Source organism: Talaromyces marneffei, chromosome 1 (genome assembly GCF_009556855.1).
Source record: "Talaromyces marneffei chromosome 1, complete sequence".
Classification (NCBI taxonomy): domain Eukaryota; kingdom Fungi; phylum Ascomycota; class Eurotiomycetes; order Eurotiales; family Trichocomaceae; genus Talaromyces; species Talaromyces marneffei.
Genome location: NC_072348.1, coordinates 4,062,143 through 4,079,502, shown reverse-complemented (window position 1 = coordinate 4,079,502; position 17,360 = coordinate 4,062,143). Strand labels below are relative to the sequence as shown.

At 48.0% G+C, this 17,360-nt stretch overlaps 9 protein-coding genes across 9 annotated transcripts; 5 read left to right on the top strand and 4 right to left on the bottom strand.

The window, feature by feature from the left end:
- Window positions 1-802: 802 nt before the first annotated feature.
- EYB26_001511 (uncharacterized protein) lies at window positions 803-1,678 on the top strand (the record flags this gene model as incomplete). Its single annotated transcript, XM_054260821.1, has 1 exon — window positions 803-1,678. One exon carries the CDS (start codon window positions 803-805, stop codon window positions 1,676-1,678), a length of 876 nt encoding a protein of 291 aa, XP_054116796.1.
- Window positions 1,679-2,899: 1,221 nt separating this feature from the next.
- On the top strand, window positions 2,900-4,703 carry EYB26_001510 (uncharacterized protein; the record flags this gene model as incomplete). The annotated part of the gene is made up of 2 exons (XM_054260820.1): window positions 2,900-2,956; window positions 3,018-4,703. 2 exons carry the CDS (start codon window positions 2,900-2,902, stop codon window positions 4,701-4,703), a joined length of 1,743 nt encoding a protein of 580 aa, XP_054116795.1.
- A 268-nt stretch (window positions 4,704-4,971) lies between these two features.
- On the bottom strand, window positions 4,972-6,571 carry EYB26_001509 (uncharacterized protein; the record flags this gene model as incomplete). Its single annotated transcript, XM_054260819.1, has 3 exons — window positions 4,972-5,978; window positions 6,032-6,090; window positions 6,144-6,571. 3 exons carry the CDS (start codon window positions 6,569-6,571, stop codon window positions 4,972-4,974), a joined length of 1,494 nt encoding a protein of 497 aa, XP_054116794.1.
- A 531-nt stretch (window positions 6,572-7,102) lies between these two features.
- On the top strand, window positions 7,103-8,032 carry EYB26_001508 (uncharacterized protein; the record flags this gene model as incomplete). Its single annotated transcript, XM_054260818.1, has 1 exon — window positions 7,103-8,032. The coding sequence occupies one exon, from the start codon at window positions 7,103-7,105 to the stop codon at window positions 8,030-8,032; it is 930 nt and encodes a 309-aa protein (XP_054116793.1).
- A 364-nt stretch (window positions 8,033-8,396) lies between these two features.
- Window positions 8,397-8,855, bottom strand: EYB26_001507 (uncharacterized protein; the record flags this gene model as incomplete). Its single annotated transcript, XM_054260817.1, has 1 exon — window positions 8,397-8,855. One exon carries the CDS (start codon window positions 8,853-8,855, stop codon window positions 8,397-8,399), a length of 459 nt encoding a protein of 152 aa, XP_054116792.1.
- Window positions 8,856-10,089: 1,234 nt separating this feature from the next.
- EYB26_001506 (uncharacterized protein) lies at window positions 10,090-10,390 on the top strand (the record flags this gene model as incomplete). Its single annotated transcript, XM_054260816.1, has 2 exons — window positions 10,090-10,292; window positions 10,354-10,390. The coding sequence occupies 2 exons, from the start codon at window positions 10,090-10,092 to the stop codon at window positions 10,388-10,390; spliced, it is 240 nt and encodes a 79-aa protein (XP_054116791.1).
- Window positions 10,391-10,712: 322 nt separating this feature from the next.
- EYB26_001505 (uncharacterized protein) lies at window positions 10,713-11,353 on the top strand (the record flags this gene model as incomplete). The annotated part of the gene is made up of 2 exons (XM_054260815.1): window positions 10,713-10,757; window positions 10,817-11,353. The coding sequence occupies 2 exons, from the start codon at window positions 10,713-10,715 to the stop codon at window positions 11,351-11,353; spliced, it is 582 nt and encodes a 193-aa protein (XP_054116790.1).
- Window positions 11,354-11,536: 183 nt separating this feature from the next.
- EYB26_001504 (uncharacterized protein) lies at window positions 11,537-13,741 on the bottom strand (the record flags this gene model as incomplete). Its single annotated transcript, XM_054260814.1, has 4 exons — window positions 11,537-11,728; window positions 11,785-13,273; window positions 13,326-13,521; window positions 13,591-13,741. The coding sequence occupies 4 exons, from the start codon at window positions 13,739-13,741 to the stop codon at window positions 11,537-11,539; spliced, it is 2,028 nt and encodes a 675-aa protein (XP_054116789.1).
- An 832-nt stretch (window positions 13,742-14,573) lies between these two features.
- EYB26_001503 (uncharacterized protein) lies at window positions 14,574-17,344 on the bottom strand (the record flags this gene model as incomplete). Its single annotated transcript, XM_054260813.1, has 5 exons — window positions 14,574-15,781; window positions 15,843-16,025; window positions 16,079-16,780; window positions 16,978-17,040; window positions 17,113-17,344. The coding sequence occupies 5 exons, from the start codon at window positions 17,342-17,344 to the stop codon at window positions 14,574-14,576; spliced, it is 2,388 nt and encodes a 795-aa protein (XP_054116788.1).
- Window positions 17,345-17,360: the final 16 nt, after the last annotated feature.

The window sequence follows — 17,360 nt, the reverse complement described above, 5'->3', positions numbered from 1 at the left end:
CTGCATTTGGGGTTTAGCGGTGGTGTTACTGTAGATTTTCTTGAATATATCCTGTCTGGTGAAAATAGAGGGCTTTAGGAAACAAAAAGAAGAGGTGTTTTTTAATAATCAATCTCATGTCATAACATATGCATTACAATTATTCGCTTATGATCCTCTTGAATGTTGTCTATTTGCTCACAACATAAACAGGTTGGATTCTAAAGTCAGAAGGGCGGCGAGCGCAATCTAATGCGAGCCTCGAAGTTGACGGAAGCTAGTGGTATTCTGACTGGGACATGGCCTAACAAATAGTGATGGAAAGGAAAGAAAGGAGGGTCATCCTCATTTTTTTATTCCCATCATTCCCGTATGTGGTTGATGGGAGGAAGAGGAAGAATTTCATGCGGGATATCTGTTTGCCATGTTGTCGTCATCCAGGAACCAAAGAGGCAGAGCGACAGAGGGAAAAACACAGCCTTGGAAAGTCAAATGGCAACTAGCGAGCGTATGTTTCATGAATTTGAGCAACGGCATGAATGACAGCGCACCGGGCGCCTTGATCCCATTCATCGAAACAGACTACGAAATGGGATATGCCATCGTATCGCTCGTCTTTGTCGCCAACGCCGTCGGATTTATCGTCGCTACACCGCTTACACACAATCTCGAAAGTCGACTGGGTCGTCACAAAGCTATATGCTATCTATGACTTTGGCAATAATCGGCTACGTGATGATTGCTTGTCACCCGCCCTTTCCAGTGGTTGTGGTCTCATTCTTTTTGCTTGGATTCGGCATGGCTCTTAGCATTGCCTTAAATAATGTGTTCCGTGCGAACCTTCCAAATGCTACCACCGCGTTGGGCTGGTTATGCTGGCGCATATGGGATTGGAGGTGTTGTCTCGCCGCTGTTTGCGACTGTGATGATGTCTAGGGGTGTCCGTTGGTCTTGGTTCTACACGATCATGTTAGCACTCTCAGTTGCCAACCTTGTCTTTCCTGGATGGGTGTTCAATAATTTCCAACAGAATGACATAACTCCTTCACAACAGACGGAAACTCATTCGACTAACCCCAGCAATGATGATGATAATTCTCGCACGACACAGGGATCCATACTCAGTATGGCCATCAAAAACCGCACAACTCTACTTGGCTCTCTATTCATCTTCGCCTACCAAGGCGCCGAAGTCTCTATATCTGGATGGGTAGTCTCCTTTTTGATCGCCTACCGAAAAAGCGACCCCTCGCACCTCGGGTACGTGAGCGCTGGATTTTGGGCCGGTATCACCCTTGGCCGATTCCTGCTCGTATATCCCTCCCATCAATATGGTGAAAAGATCGCCGTCAACCTGATGGCAGTAGGAGCAATTGCTTTTCAGCTTATGGCATGGTTCATTCCAAACACTGTAGGTGACGCAGTATCAGTGGCAATCCTGGGAGTAGTCCTGGATGCAGTCTACCCATGCTCAATGGCGGTGTTTGTCAAGCTGTTACCCGGGAAGATTCAGATTGCGGACTTGAGTTTTATTGGTGCTGTGGGTAGCAGTGGTGGCGCCTTTTTCCCGTTCTTGACTGGATTGCTTGCGCAGAATGTGGGCACTATGGTGTTACATCCTATCTGCATTGGTCTGTATGGGGCGATGGTGACCAGCTGGCTTTGCTTACCTAGGATCTTGATTCTCGAAGAGCTCTGAGTAAGGTCGATCACCATCTACCTACTCACCTGGGGAGATAGTACCGCAGTGGGAAGCCTGGATCGATCCATTGTGACCAAACAAGAATGGCGAGAATCGAATGTATTCATACAGTAGACTGTGCATCAATGACCATGCAGCCATATATCATAGATGTAGCGTCCTAATCAGGCTAGTTCGTTAGGGTTGTCGTGTTCGGCGAGCCGGATCGCGGATTTGGAAGCCCCGAATGGAAATTGCTGCAGTAATCGCAGCTCATGCTGTACAATCTCTAGCGTGCGAGTCATGGCACCAAGCACGCCTGGAGTAAGGGAGAAAAGGTAAGCGCAAGCCTCATACCCTTGACTTGCCACCGTTAACACTAACTGCCGGTAACGGTGAACACGGAATACCATTCGGTATTAATGATTCAGTGCTCCTCAAAGGTGATAGGCGTGATGCTGTATCTTGATCGAAATACCCCAGCTCAGGGTCACTATTCGGAGAGTTAATAACTTAATCTGCATTGCATCAAACGGTTTCGCCCCCATTTTTTAGGGATCTGCAGCAAGATTAGATGCTCAATAAACGTAGCAAGTATACGCGTAGCCAAGTCTAAGAGTCTCCATCTTGGTGGCAGCCGTGCTCCTTGACCGACGCACTACGACGTTCTAAGACTGAGCGAGATGCACGAATAATCAATCTGTTTCGTGACTAGGACGAAGTTAGCAGTCGGTCTATCCTGAATCAGTCGGTGGCTGACCGTTGAGGTTAACTCGAGCTCGGAATTCGGATGAATGTTTGTTATCGCGGGACAGCCGAGCCGCTTCCTTGTTCCTTCTCATTCACCACCTGGCCTGGAGTGCTTACTACTGCTCCTTATTAGTATGCTGACGGGCCCGCGGGGCTCATTCTCATTCCCTGTTTCTTTTCTTTTCTTTTTTTTTTTTTTTATTATTATTATTCTCTGACGGAAATGTTTCTCGTGGTCGGTCGCTCTGATAATAATACAGATCCTGGGGCTCTCGGTTAGTTTGATGACATCTGGAACCAATTCGGTCTCCTTACTGCGGCTGCTTTATCCCGTCTGCTTTACCATTCAGGCCGTTGGCCACCGACATTGGCGCCCGTCGTGGCTCGGCTCAATTTAGCAGTGTAACTGAGAGGGGAGTGCGACGTATAGTGCACCTCTGTTGCGCTCTGAGATTCTCTTCGTCTGGTCGCGGCGAGACATCATGCATCATGGTTGGTGTTCCACGTAGCAAGGGCTGCTTGGTTTGTCGTAACAGGCGGATTAAGGTGAGATTCCTTTTCATCGAAAGCATGAATGCAAGCGACAACGATCTGACAGTCATTATAGTGCGATGAAGCTCGCCCCGAGTGTGGACAATGTCGAAAATACGGCTGCCTCTGTCCGGGCTACAATCGCGGCCTGAAATTCCAAGACGAAGGACCGAACCTCCAGCGCCGTCACCGTCGCATGTCTGACCGGAAATCCCACAACGATGTCGAAAAGAAATCATCACCAGATTCCGAGTCGTCGCCGACCGCCATGACAAAAGCCGATCTGCGCACAACTATACCCCAAGTCGCCGCGGAAGAGGCATTTCTTTTGATGCAAACACGTGCAAGCAGTATTGACGAGAGCATGTCACCGTCGCTCATGCAGAAGTTGTTTATGACACAGCAACCGAGACTCTTTATGGATTTCACATGCGCTGCGTTTCCGACTTTGTATTTCAACAATCGCTTTCGATCGGAGATCGCATTCCCCGAATATATCATGGAGAATTTTCATTCGCGAGCTTATCAAGATTCGGCGGTGTGTTGTCTCAGCGCTGTATATCTGGCTTCCTTGACAAAAGATACCCGACTCCTTCGATCAAGTCGCTACATGTACGGAGAAGCATTACGACGGATTAATCGCATTATAGATACAGAAGAAGCTCTTTCCGATAATGTGCTGAGCACCGTTATGATGCTTATGGTCTATGAACTGTATGCGCGCACAACTCCAGATGCCTGGGTCAAACATGCCCGCGGCGTCAAAGAGATGATGTTGAAGCGTGGGGTGAAGAAACATATGTCCGGCTTTGGTCGGTCTTGTTACTATGCCTTTCGAGGCTTTCTGGTTGCTCATGCACTCCATGAGGGCATCCCTTGTTTCTTGGATGCAGAAGAGTGGCAAGATTTCGCCGCTCAAGTGCAACAAGAAGACGCAGAGAAACCTGGAGAATGGTCGGTTTTTGTGCATATCTCCGAGATGATTTTCATGGAACTGGTCCAATGTCCTCGGTACGTCTACGATGTACGGCAACTATCACCCGCAACTCCGCGAAGCGAAGTCATCAATCTCGTTGGACGGATTCGCGCCACATGTGCCAACCTTCGAAGCCTCAGTAACGAGCTACAGGGTTCTATTATGTATCATTTCCAGAGAAAACAAGGCATAGAGGTCAATACAGAAGGCTTCGTAGGGCCGACACCATCCCTGTTTCCCGACACCAACCCGACTCTTCTCCTTCAGGGGGCTGTTCATTGCATTAACACACTGGAGAAGATCCTGGGCACTATCAGAATCGATAACCTCCCCATCCAACAGGCAGTTCAAGAATCGCGGGAGCCTCATCCACGATCAACGCTTCAATCGCAATCACAATCACAGTCACAGTCGCCACCGCGATTACCCTCCTCCCCGCCGTCCGCTACATACTCTCACGACGTAGCAAGAACAGAATATCTCTCCCCAACACCCTCGGCCGACTCAACCTGCGAAACCATCTCCACCGACAATTCTAGTCCCCGTTTAGCAGACAACGCTACATGTACCTTCACTCTACCCTTCCGCCTAGTATCCGAAATCAGTCGTGGCCCAGTACATCATGACAAACCCGGAGGCCATCGTTCAGTCGTCTGGTTGGATCATATTGCATGCTCAATGGGTATGATCCGAGCAGATGTTGAAGAGGAAAAACCTGAAGCTGAAGAATACAAGACACATCTAGAAACTATTGTCGAGTCTGTCGAGATAGTGGAAGATGGGTAACCATACGATTATTTTGATTTATATCGCGTGTATATGAGTTGTTTTCTGCTGTAATTTGATTTATACCATGATTATATCTTCGGTTGAGCAGATTATATGAAGGTTCCCGATTCTCCTGAACCTGGTGTTGGATGCATTTTAGCCATTTTTATGATACCTCCTATGATAATTTATCTACATAGCCATGAATAATACTGCATTTTTTTTCCATACTGACTACGATGCTGTACATACCCCATATTCATCTATATACATGTATATATAAACCCTAATACTCCATCGACTCCTCGAACAAAGCCCTCAACTCCTCCTTCTCAGCATTCAACTCCTCACTCAAACTAGGCGCCAACATCAACACCCTCTTCTGCGGAAGCGTCCCTTCCACCAACCCATCAATATCACCCGAACTGAAACCCAGATGCTTCAATCCGCGCGGTTGATCACCTAGACCAATCAAGAATTTCGCAATTGCTTCGCCAAGAACTTCACCGGCACTTTCGCGCTTGACGTTCGAGATGTCGACGCCAAACGCCTCGGCGGCTTCGAGGTGACGATCCGGGTTGGAGGCGCCGGTGAATTTGAATACGGCCGGTGCGGTGACGGCGACTGAAACTCCGTGTGGGATGATGGGGTGGTCGACGGCATAGCCAGCGTGTTTGTAGCCCGGGTTCTGGCCGGAGATGGGGTAACTCATGCCATGACACAAATGGACACCAGCGTTACCGAATCCGACACCCGCAAGTGTCGCGGCAAGAAGCATTTGTTCCTGGGCTTCGAAGTCCTCTGGATCCCTGACAGCGCGGGGGAGATATTTAACGGTGCTACGCAGAGCGTTCAAGGAAAATATATCTGATATAGGGTTTGCGCCTTGATAGGCAGGACGGTTAATCGGGTTTGTGGGGCGGGGTTTGCGCTCGTAGTATGGGATAGCGGTGTATGATTCGAGGGAGTGGCAGAGGACATCGAGGCCGGAAGAAGCATGGACAGCGCTGGGCATGGTGCGAGTGTTGAGGGGGTCGCAAATTCCCAAGGTAGGCTTGAGGGCACGATGAGCAACGCCCGTTTTGGCCTTCTTGGATACGAGGTCGAAGATGGCTGTGCCCGTGGTTTCGGAGCCGGTTCCTGCCGTGGTGGGAACGGCTACAAGTGGCTTCAAGGGCTTGGTGATGGGGAGACCTTTGCCGAGGGGGGCGTTGACAAAGTCTAGGAAGTCGGCGTCGTGGAAGACGGTATAGAGATTCATTAATTTGGCGGTATCGATGACAGAACCACCGCCTAAACAAAGTTAGTAATCTGAACTTTCTGGACTGTTTTCGAGGCATTCTTACCAACGGCTAGGAATGCATCAGGATTATATGGCTTAGCAAAAGCAATGGCTTCCTTGATCCTGTGTGCATCAATGAGTCTCTGTATTTATCAACTCAGAGTTGGAGAACATACGAACTATCCTTTGGCTCAGTGCGGACTTTATCAAACACGGTAAATTCGATACCCTCCCTCGCCAAGCCTTCAGTAGCCTGCTTCATAGCATCTAATTGAGCCACATTCGTATCCGTCACGATACAGACTCTCTTTGCGCCCATGTTCTTAAAGTCCATACCGACTTCTTTGGTGGAACCAGGTCCGAATCGGATACTGGACGCAGCCATCTCAAAGGCATACTCCTTCTGCTGCGAAGGGTCGGTGGGAGTAGCGAGGTGTCGACGTACATTGTTGGCAAGGCTTATTTGTTGTCGTTGGTGGTGATGGTGGTGACCGGGGTTGGTGTGGCAGGGGCAATTGGGTGGATGGGTGAATTGGATGGTGCGGAGAAGAGATACTGCTCTATTGGCAGCCGAGGGAGCTACCCTGATGGCGGGGATGGTCATGTTGGACTTTTATAAGAGTCTGAAGGTGTGATAAAATTGAGAATGAGAGAATAGAAGAAAAGAACAGGAGAAAATAGAGAAGAAGAGTGCGGTCAGGGATCTTAATGATAATGCGGGGAACTATACACCTAAATTCCGGGGGAAAACCCGACGACAGTAGGGCGTGCGCGGAGAGAGCGGGAAAGGCGGGAAGAAAGGGACAATCGCAGCGATGTCCGAAGTACATATCCGCTTCCGCTTTTACGTATTTTACGTTCTGTGGCTTCTGTTGTTTGGTCCGGTCTGATACAGTACGTACAGTACAGTGCGTACTGTAAGTTTCTACATAACTGCAAGCTTCATTCCGGTTTCCTTACCCCGCAACTTAGCTGACCCGTCCAGTCAACAACAGCGAAAGCTCGAAAGCCTTTCATTGAACCTCTCGTTTCTCGGCGTCAAGGTATTCTGTACGGGATATTCCCCGAACAGCTCATCAATATACCGAAAACTTGTTCAAATTTTTATATATGCAGCTTCGCTTCAGCCGATTGGATGGCGTCCTCTACTGATGCTTCCCAACCATTACTTGGGGACCACACCACAGACCTTCAGAACCAAGAGAACCCACATAGTGGAGGTGATAGTAAAAAAAAGGCCAAACACTTCCCTCTATCAGCATCTGTCGTCTCGTCACGAGATCCAGCAGGTAGCCATATTATCGGAAGCCTAGCATCATGGTCTAAACACGGAGCAGAGGGATTCGGAATAAGCAGAAATAACAGCTTCTATCATCAGCACCAGCACCAGCACCAGCAGCAACAATACTCCAACGAAGAGCATTACGATGAGTATGATTATCATAATGACTATCCATACGATCCGGACCGAAATACAACGTGGACTGTCTTCAGAGCCAAGACCCGTTCTTTCTTGATGTCCAAATGGGGCCATTACCTTGTCCTCCTCCTAGTCGCTGTAGATGTAGCATGCAGCTTTGCAAATTTCCTGATTGAGTTGCGCGTTTGCGAATTACGTGAAAGACATCAGACCCCCATCGATCGTCGATGGAGTCTGGCGCAGGAAACGCTGGGATTGCTGGGATTGATATTCTCGTGCTTGTTCATGTTGGAATTGATTGCTTCAGTGCTGAGCTTTGGGTTGAGTTATTTCCGGTTAAAGTTTCATACCTTTGATGCTCTGGTGATCGTGCTGGCGTTTGTTTTGGATGTTTCTCTTAGAGGTATAGTGGAGAAATTGGGTTCGATGGTTGTTGTTCTTCGGTTGTGGCGGGTTTTCATGATTATTGAAGAGATGAGTGAGGTTAGCGCGGATATGATGGAGAAGTATGAGGAGGAGTTGGACGACTTAAAGAGGGAAAATTCACAGTTGAAGAGAAAGTTGAAGGGGTATGGGTCGAATAACGAGGAGGAGGATATTGAGGGTCACGCTGGAGGCGATGAAGAAGAAGAAGACATTAACTAATGACGAAATCCATGACTATTATGAATCCGATTGTGCTACAGATTACCCTCTATTGCTATTTGAATACTTTTCTTGCATCACGATACCATTGCCGTTCTGTCATGTTGCGAGATTGCCTATTTTGCCTATTCAAGTTTGGTTAAGCTTGGTCACGTTTGGTTTATATCTGTTGAATTTTCTAATAAATCTAGTTTAAAGCCATTAAGAATATACATTATCCAGCTAATATACCACTTAAACCTGATACCGAAGAGTCCCGATATGAGCGTCCAGTCCAGCAAAGAGTATCATCGATAATTAGATATTCTATCCGCCTGACATGCTTGTATAGTCGTTCAATGTTACATGAAGCATCGTTTGTCCATTAACACAATGTCAACAGCATATCCATATCGGCATTGCAAGGGGCCGTATTAATTCCCGGTGGTGATACCCCATCTTCCCAGATGTAACTCCGACAACTCCCTTCAATTGACGGCACAAGAGCAACACTAGAACCAGCAAATGGGTTGCCATTAGTAGTTGAGATATCGTACCAGATTGTGTGGTTGTCCAAGGTATATCCGTAATCTAACTCTGGAGAATTGGTGAATATTCCGTCTGTAACTGTGGCCACCTTGAGTGTAATCCCGCCGGTCTGGGGATCGTTTCGATATTGCTCGGTATAGGATTGATTGCTCGCTACTACTTGGTAGTTCGTGATAGATGATGCCACCGACCAGACGTAGATGGTGGCTTCGCAGTGATTAGTGATTACTGCATTTCCGATGGCGTGGACAAGAGGCAGTATTGTGCCAACCAGAGCAAGGGAGAGGAACTTCATGTTGGCTTGGTATAAGTCGCTCGGATTTAGATAGTAGACGAATTTGATAGAATAGCAGTGGCATGAAATCAAGGTTCAGGATGAAGGATCTTAAGGAAACTCGGAAATTCCTAAGGAAAGCTCAGATGAGCATTTGAAGAACTTCCTTTGTGAAGTAGGTAACAAGAGGGTTTTATATAGGCAGCACTTAACGGCCATTCCGACAGGTAGAAGCAAATTTTTCCATTTGAACTGCCATCACCCGAATTCCTTCGTACCATCTGGAAATAGAAGAGGCTTGGCAGGAACCGGGGAATGATCGCATTGTTGTAACCATAGGAGACTGATTCTGGACTACTTGGCGTAATACCTGCCCAGAGTAGCAGATCAATTTTTGGGAGAGACGATTTTCTAAGACAACATGCATCACCGTGAAATTATCAATAGGCAAGTGGAGAATTCCTTGGCATCAATAGCTTTATTTTACGTATTGGTCCTAGTTCTGCGTGTTTTCATCTGTTAGTTGGGTCGGATGGGATATTGTATATGCTGAGGAATGTGGTACCTCGGGAGATCAGCTCAATTCCATGCGAGGTGCAAAGAATTTCCGGAAGCCTGGAGAGCCGGCTAGCATGCTTCTTGTAGCCTGATTAGAATTTCACAGAATTTGAAACCAGAGAGCTGGCGTTCACTGAGCAACCAAGCCAGCGTCCAGCCACAGTTATGCGATATGTGATTAGCTGCAATGCCGAGAGTTTGTTTCTCAATATGCCGGCCCGCGGTGAAATCCAACAATATCTGAACTTGAATTCGAATAGGCAGCAAAACCAAACAAAGCCAGCACCAGCTTTGAGAACTTCAGCTGCGTGATCGAGACCCAAATGGGCTGGTTTGCGGCCGATCCCTTGATACGAGGTAGAGCCTACTCCAGGTTGGCCTCCAATGTAACTGCTTCATTGGCACTGCAAGAGTGTTGTTGTACAGCATGATAGATTAGCCCTCTGACCCTGTCATAGGAGCGAATGTCTTGAAATTTGTTCGTATTCTGAGACGATAGGTAGCATTCTTCATCCTCAGATATTCCAGGGACATCGGTGTACTTGTTCATCACATCTCATTGCCTCAACTCGACAGTGTACGTGTATTCTCATATGTACTCCCGCGAGGAATTGATGGCATGAGGTTGAAAAGAGAAAGGTCTAGATAAAGTTACAAATATGGTACGGTACATTTAATACACACTGGTTGCAGAACCATGGGAACAGCTCCAATGGATCCCCGCAGCACCACAACCGACTTGACGACACCTTCTCATCCTGTATACCCCTTCTATTCGGCTTCTTGTCCCTGGGGAATTTCCAAGCGCTATCCGAATCGGCTTTCCGGTGTCTCGCCGCCGATGGGAAACCCAGCAAAGAGGGCTATGACGCCTGTATCTCTCGTAAGGATCAAAGAAATGTATAGTTACCGAGGAAGTAACTTATATACTTCGATAACTTGCTAATGTTCAGTTATTTAGTTTCTACGATTCATCGTCTTTCATTTCTTTAATTTAGATTGTACCCGATCTTGACCTCAAAAATATAGAAGAACGTGGCTGCGGTTCATAAACGCGATGCTGAACTACTGGTAACTCTCGTGTATAGCCTTATTCATCAGGCATCAATTAATATCCAGCTTTCGGGTTGAGCTGCCCCTCAACGCTGCTTCTCCCCATTAACTTAGTTAGGGTTGATAATCCCCGCGATTTAAGATCTCTGTTTCGCAATCTTTCGTAAAGTTCACTTTCTTAATAATTCAAAAATATATCGCAGAAATATATCCTATTCTATAACTTCAAGCGACCCTCATAAATCCAATTGGATCCGAACGAACGCAATGGCAGCTCTATCAGAACAACCCCTCGCCGAACCCTCCACTGACGTAAGTCACCTTTATCCGATCTCCAAGGAAAGTCTCATCTCAACTAACAACAAACACAGTTCGAAGAACTCACCTCTCTCGAAAAGTCCTCAGACTTCACATTCCCCTCCTTCAACGCCACCGTCGCCTTTGAGCTCGGCCTCGCCCTGCGCGCCCGTATCCTCTCCCTCCCAGAGGACCAACGCAGACCAGCCGTCGTCTCAATCACATCCTCCAACGGGAACCACATCCTCTTCCAAGCCGCGACGGAAAGCGGCACAATCCCCGATAACGAGGAATGGGTGCGCCGGAAACGCAATACCGTCCTGAGGTTTGGGATGAGTACGTGGGCGTTGAGGCAGAAGTTTGTGGCTAGCGTTAGAAATACAGATGATAGAGGGAGGGTGGAGGCGGTGTTTGCGCAGGGGAGGGGGTTGAAAAGTTCTGTGCCGGGGGGAGTGCCGGATGATTATGCTATACATGGCGGTGGATTTCCGATTAGGGTGGTGAATATGGATCAGGTTGTTGGGGTGGTGGTTGTAAGTGGATTACAGCAGCAGCATGACCATCAGGTTATTGTTGAGGTGATCAGTGATTTCTTGAAGAGTACGAAATAGGCACCGTTAAGAGTAGACGCAAAGCATAGATCAATGTATGAATTTATATAAAATATTGAGGTATCACTCTGATTGCCGTCTAGAAACAATCAACCGTTAAAATACATGGGTGAATCATATGCATAACTTGTACGAAAACTCAAAAAACTCCAATTTGCCGTAATTTTCTTTCAAAAACAAAGCCTACAGCTCATCGTGGCCGCTGGGCTCATCGTCCGATTCAAATCCAGCACCAGGGCCAGAGCCGTAAAGCTTGCTCGTGATGGGATAGGCCACGCTAGACAATTTCTCGCGCTGCTCCTCAAAGTCCTCCATGGTGGCGCTGGCGCCATGCTCGTCGAGCCAGTCAGTGGCCTCCTTGACAGCCTCAAGGATCTATCAACAGTTAGTATCAATCACTTCATCTAACGGAACATATGGGGTTGACTTACAGTCTCCTTGTCATCCTCGTCAAGCTTGCCACCAAGACCTTCCTCATCGTGGACCTGGTTCTTCAAGCTGAAAGCGTAGTTCTCCAAAGCGTTACGAGCCTCAATCTTGCCACGAGCGGCCTTATCTTCCTCGGCGAATTGTTCAGCCTCGGCAACCATGCGGTCAATCTCCTCCTGGGTAAGACGACCCTTGTCGTTGGTGATGGTGATGGACTCAGCCTTACCGGTTCCCTTGTCAGCAGCGCTGACTTTGAGGATACCGTTGGCATCGAGGTCGAAAGAGACCTCAATTTGAGGAACACCGCGAGGGGCGGGAGGAATTCCAGTAAGCTCGAATTTTCCGAGAAGGTTGTTGTCCTTGGTCATAGAACGCTCACCCTCAAAGACCTGGATCAAGACGGTGGGTTGGTTGTCGGCGGCGGTCGAGAAAATCTGAGACTTGCGAGTGGGGATAACAGTGTTACGGGGGATCAACTTGGTCATCACACCACCAGTGGTCTCAATACCTAGGGTAAGAGGGTTGACATCCATGAGAACAACGTCGCCAGTTCCTTCTTCACCGGAAAGAACACCACCCTGAACGGCGGCACCGAAAGCAACAGCCTCATCAGGGTTGATACCCTTGCTGGCCTTCTTGCCGTTGAAGAACTCCTCGAGGAGAGCCTGGACCTTGGGGATACGGGTAGAACCACCAACCAAGACGATGTCGCTGATGTCTGCCTTCTTGACCTTGGCATCCTTGAGGACCTGCTCAACAGGCTTAAGAGTGCGCTTGAACAAATCCATGTTAAGTTCTTCGAACTTGGCACGGGTAAGAGTCTCGGAGAAGTCCTTGCCATCGTGGAAAGCTTCGATTTCGATACGGGTAGACATCTGGGAAGACAAAGTGCGCTTGGCCTTCTCAACCTCACGCTTCAATTTACCCATGGCCTTCAAGTCCTTGGAGACATCGACATCGTTCTTCTTGTTGTAGAGCTTGACGAAGTAGTCCATGACACGGTGGTCAAAGTCCTCACCACCCAAGTGAGTGTCACCAGCGGTAGCTAAGACCTCGAAGACACCGTTGTCAATGGAGAGAAGAGAAACATCGAAGGTACCACCACCAAGATCGTAGACGATGATCTGACGCTCGTCACCAGTCTTGTCCAGACCGTAGGCGATAGCGGCGGCGGTAGGTTCGTTGACAACACGCAAGACGTTCAAGCCAGCGATAGTACCGGCGTCCTTGGTGGCCTGACGTTGGGCGTCGTTGAAGTAGGCGGGAACAGTGACAACCGCGTGGGTGACGGTCTTTCCGAGGTAACCTTCAGCGATTTCACGCATCTTGGTCAAAACCATAGCGGAAACTTCTTCAGGAGTGAAAGTCTTGGAGGACTTGTTGACATCAACCTTGACAACTGGTTTGCCGCCCTGGTTAGCGACCTTGAAGGGGAAGTTCTTGATGTCCTTTTGGACGTCCTTGTCATCGTACTTGCGACCGATCAATCGCCTGAATCACATTAGCATTCGATCTTCTCTGCATGAAAACGAGATCTACTCACTTGATGTCAAAGATAGTTCGCTCGGGGTTGGCTGCGTATTGGTTCTTGGCGGCGTCACCGATCAAACGTTCATCATCGGTAAAGGCCACGTAGGAGGGAGTGATACGGTTTCCTTGGTCGTTGACGAGAATCTCGACCTTGCCATTCTGCATCACACCGACACAAGAGTATGTAGTTCCCAAATCAATACCGATAACTAGAGAGAGGAGCAACAGTTAGTCCATGATGTCTTTCTCAAATCCTTTAGCCAAGGAAGGCGACTTACCAGTGCCATAGTTGTCTGTAACATTTTGCTCCTCTGAAGCATGGGCGGTTCCCAAAAGTGCGAGAGGTGCAATGAAAACTAACAAGAGGTAGAGGATGGTAGTCCAAGCAAAAGGCTTGGACTGACCGTCCAGCCGGGTTCCTCGTGCCATTGTGTGTTTGTGGTAACCAGGTGCGGTATGGAGTGCGTGATAATAGAGATGATAGCTTGACTCCGCACTTCCTTGGGGAAGATTGTGATTTTAAATGCTTGATGCCTCTCGTCACGAAAGACAGCAAACAAAGATGGAACCTGGAGAAAGAGAAAGGGAGAGAGAAAGAGAGTGGGTGGATGAGAAAAGAAAGAGAAGAAGAAGTTGGAGAAAGGGAAGCTTGGAGATTAAAGAAGGAAGCGGCCGGGCATGTCATGGATATGGGCCATGCTGGCCTTTTCGCCCACTGCGAGAACCATCCCGTTTTAAGGTTACTTCTCGTGCTCTGATTGGCCAGCGCCCCTGGGAACCAGCGGCTGACTCATCCAGACCGGCCAATCAGAAAGCGACAAAGAGTCCCTTTGGATGGCTTCGAAATCAGTAGAATTTTGGAGGCAACAAAACCTCGGATAAGCCGCGGTACCAAACGAAAAGCCCAGGTGGCCTTTACTAGAGTCCTGAGAGGATGTTACCAGATTTTTCTACGGTCATGATAATGTATACTATATATGCATCTTGTAGCTACCTGCCAGTACTCTGTAGAGTCTTCTATAGAGCACAGTTTACTCACGCGACCCGGGAAGGCGATAAGTCTAGAAAACTGGAGTCGAGGCATCATAGCACCAGCCTAAACCAATCTACGGAGCAGAAGATCGCGTAATGACTCATACTCGGTGGACTGAGGCTGGATGGCAGTAACCTGCATTCTGATGAGGAGCCCTTGCCACACAAGAGATCTTGACAATGTGAACATGGATATTGCTATATACTATAGAGCTGCAAATTCCGAACCTCACTCTATAAGTCCAGCCGCTACAGTGCTACCCGCAGCACGGAGCACAATTCTTGAAGGAGCCTCCAGCGGCACCGGTTGATCCATTTCCACAACTATCCTTGCGATTGAGCCGGGCGAGATGATCTTAGGTCGTTTCTTGGTCACTGCGCCAGAGCTCTTATCCAATGTGCCAACTAGACGACTGATGCGGCCAGAAACGTGTAGTCGACCTCGATGAATGTCTATCTGCATCGGCATCAAATGATCAAATGCAAGGACCTTGGCAGTAAAACTCTGGATATTCTGGATCGGCGAGGTGGTACTACAAACTATATCACCAGACCGTAGATGAGCCGGGTCAATGTTGGCAAGGTGCAAAGTAACATTTTGACCAGCCACAGCCCAATCGCCGGGCTCTCCATCCCTCTCTAAGCCTCTAATCAAGGCCGACTCTCCACTTGGCATCACCAGAATACCATCGCCTAATTGCAAAGAGCCCGCATCAATCCGCCCAGATATTGAGAGTGGATTCTGGACACCGCCGCGGAATACATCGCCAATTGTCATACGCAATGGCTTGTCCAGGGCATGCGAGAAAGGCTCTGATGTCTCAAGAGCTTCGATAAGAAGCGGTCCAGTGTACCATGCGGCGTTCTTATCTTTGCTGCGCGTCGTGATATTGTCTCCATGATATCCCGAGCAGGGAACGAATGATAAATTCTTTGGTTGAAACCCTGCCGTTGTCAAAAAGGATGAAATTTGTTGCTCAATCTCATCGAAGCGATCTTTCGACCATGATACAATATCCATTTTATTGACAGCAACCACAACCTTTTGTACGCCCATACTTCGCACAAGTAGAGCATGTTCTTTGGTCTGACCTTTCAACCCTGACTCAAAGTTTCCCGTTCCGGCATCTATCACAAGTACCGCGAAGTCTGCTTGACTGGCTCCGGCAATCATGTTGGGTATAAAGTCACGGTGCCCTGGCGCATCCACAATCGTAAATCGAGTGCTATCGGTCTCGAATTTGTTTGTCGCGATATCTATAGTCACTCCTCTAGCACGTTCCTCTGAACCTTGGTCAAGGACCCAAGCAAAAGCAAACGAGCCTTTGCCGATTTTGTCGGCCTCGCGTTGGTATTTTTCCATGGTTCTCTGATCAATAGCTTTTAAATCAGCCAGCAGCCGTCCCATAAGTGTACTCTTTCCAGCATCAACATGACCTGTGAAATAAGCAGCATTAGTAATGTAGCCATAATCGATTATTGATCGGTTCAGACATACCAATAACAACGAAATTCGCTGCCTTTTTCTGCCTCGACTTTTGATATTCCGCCAAAACATCGAGATTCTTGCTCTTTACTTTAATCGGCTCTACTGTCAATTGTTTCATGCCACCCGACAAATCATCTTGTGCCTTCTTATCACCCCCGGTAGCTTTAGCAGTAGCCTGTTTTGACTTGAGGCCTGGTCATGTGTCAATGTGCGATTGTCTCATCTCGGTCCTCGAATTGGCAAACCTTTGGATGCACTCTGTGCATTGAAAACAATGTCATCGGGGCTAGGTCCTGAAAAATCAAAGGCTTCAGTTACATCTTGTTGATAAATGTGCATAACATCAAAACTGCTGCTAAGTAAATGACCAGGCTCAGGCGTTGTCGGATGGGCCCCATTCCCGATGATGGTTGCTGCAAACGTTGAAGGGTATGCTCGTAGGTCAGCGACTTCTTCCAGCTGCTGTTTTTCCGTTGCTTGGTTGACTTTCTCCTCGTTGACCGATGGCTTCCTAGCAAATTTATCTTCAGGCTTTGAAATGATTGGAGGATTCTTGAGATTGGCAGTACGACGCTCCTTGGAGAGTGCTGACAATCCTCTAGACTTGGTAGATGGTTTGGAGCCACTCATCGCTAGTCGTTCAGATAACGAGCGTGGTGTAGGTTTTTCATCAGCCTGATTTGGTAGCTGCCCTTCCGTCGTCGAAGGTTTCTCGGCGGTCTTTTTCTTACGTGCTGCCGCAAGGGCAGCCAGCTTCGACATTTTGCCTTCCTGCGACGCACCACCAAGAAGACCTAGTCGTGGATATAGAGGTTCCACAAATATCTCTGCCCTTCGATGTTGCGGAACGTTCAACCAGGGTGTATCACGGAAAAAGTCGGCCGCTGAGAAGTGTACTGCACACTGATCGAAAGGAGACTGTGTATTGTCCGTGGGGTAGGATGGCACTGGAAGATACCCTGTTAGAAATCAAGGCACACTTACCAAAGGTTGTCAGTGTATGGAATGTAAAGCAAATACAAGAAGCAAACTCACGTTTTGTAAATTTGAGCACCTCTGCAGCCGAGCCTGGCCAATTTCCAGACCATTTCTGAAAACATATACAAGAAGATAGAATAAAAAAAATGAAATGAAGATATCTTACCCGTAGCGACTTTTGGTTTGGCCGTGGGTGCGGCTTCCTTCTTGATCTCTTTCACCTTCTTACCTAAACAGTCACATAATCAGCTGACCTGTCAAAGATCTAAAACACAAACACCTAGAATCCTGGGAAACATACCTCGAAGATAATCCACCGATTTCGCAACATCATTGTAATAGTGCCACAGAGCTTCTTGAACCTCTTGTCGCGAGGCAGTGACCGGCGGCTGGCCCGTTCGTAGCTCATTCAATACTTCGTTTGTATACGCTTCAAGATGCTCCTGCTCTGCGGGATCGACCTCGTCATAGTCTTCGTCTTCATAATCGTCGTCATCGTCGTATTCGAGGGACTTGATGCGGTGGCGGGACATATTTGTCTGCTTGAAA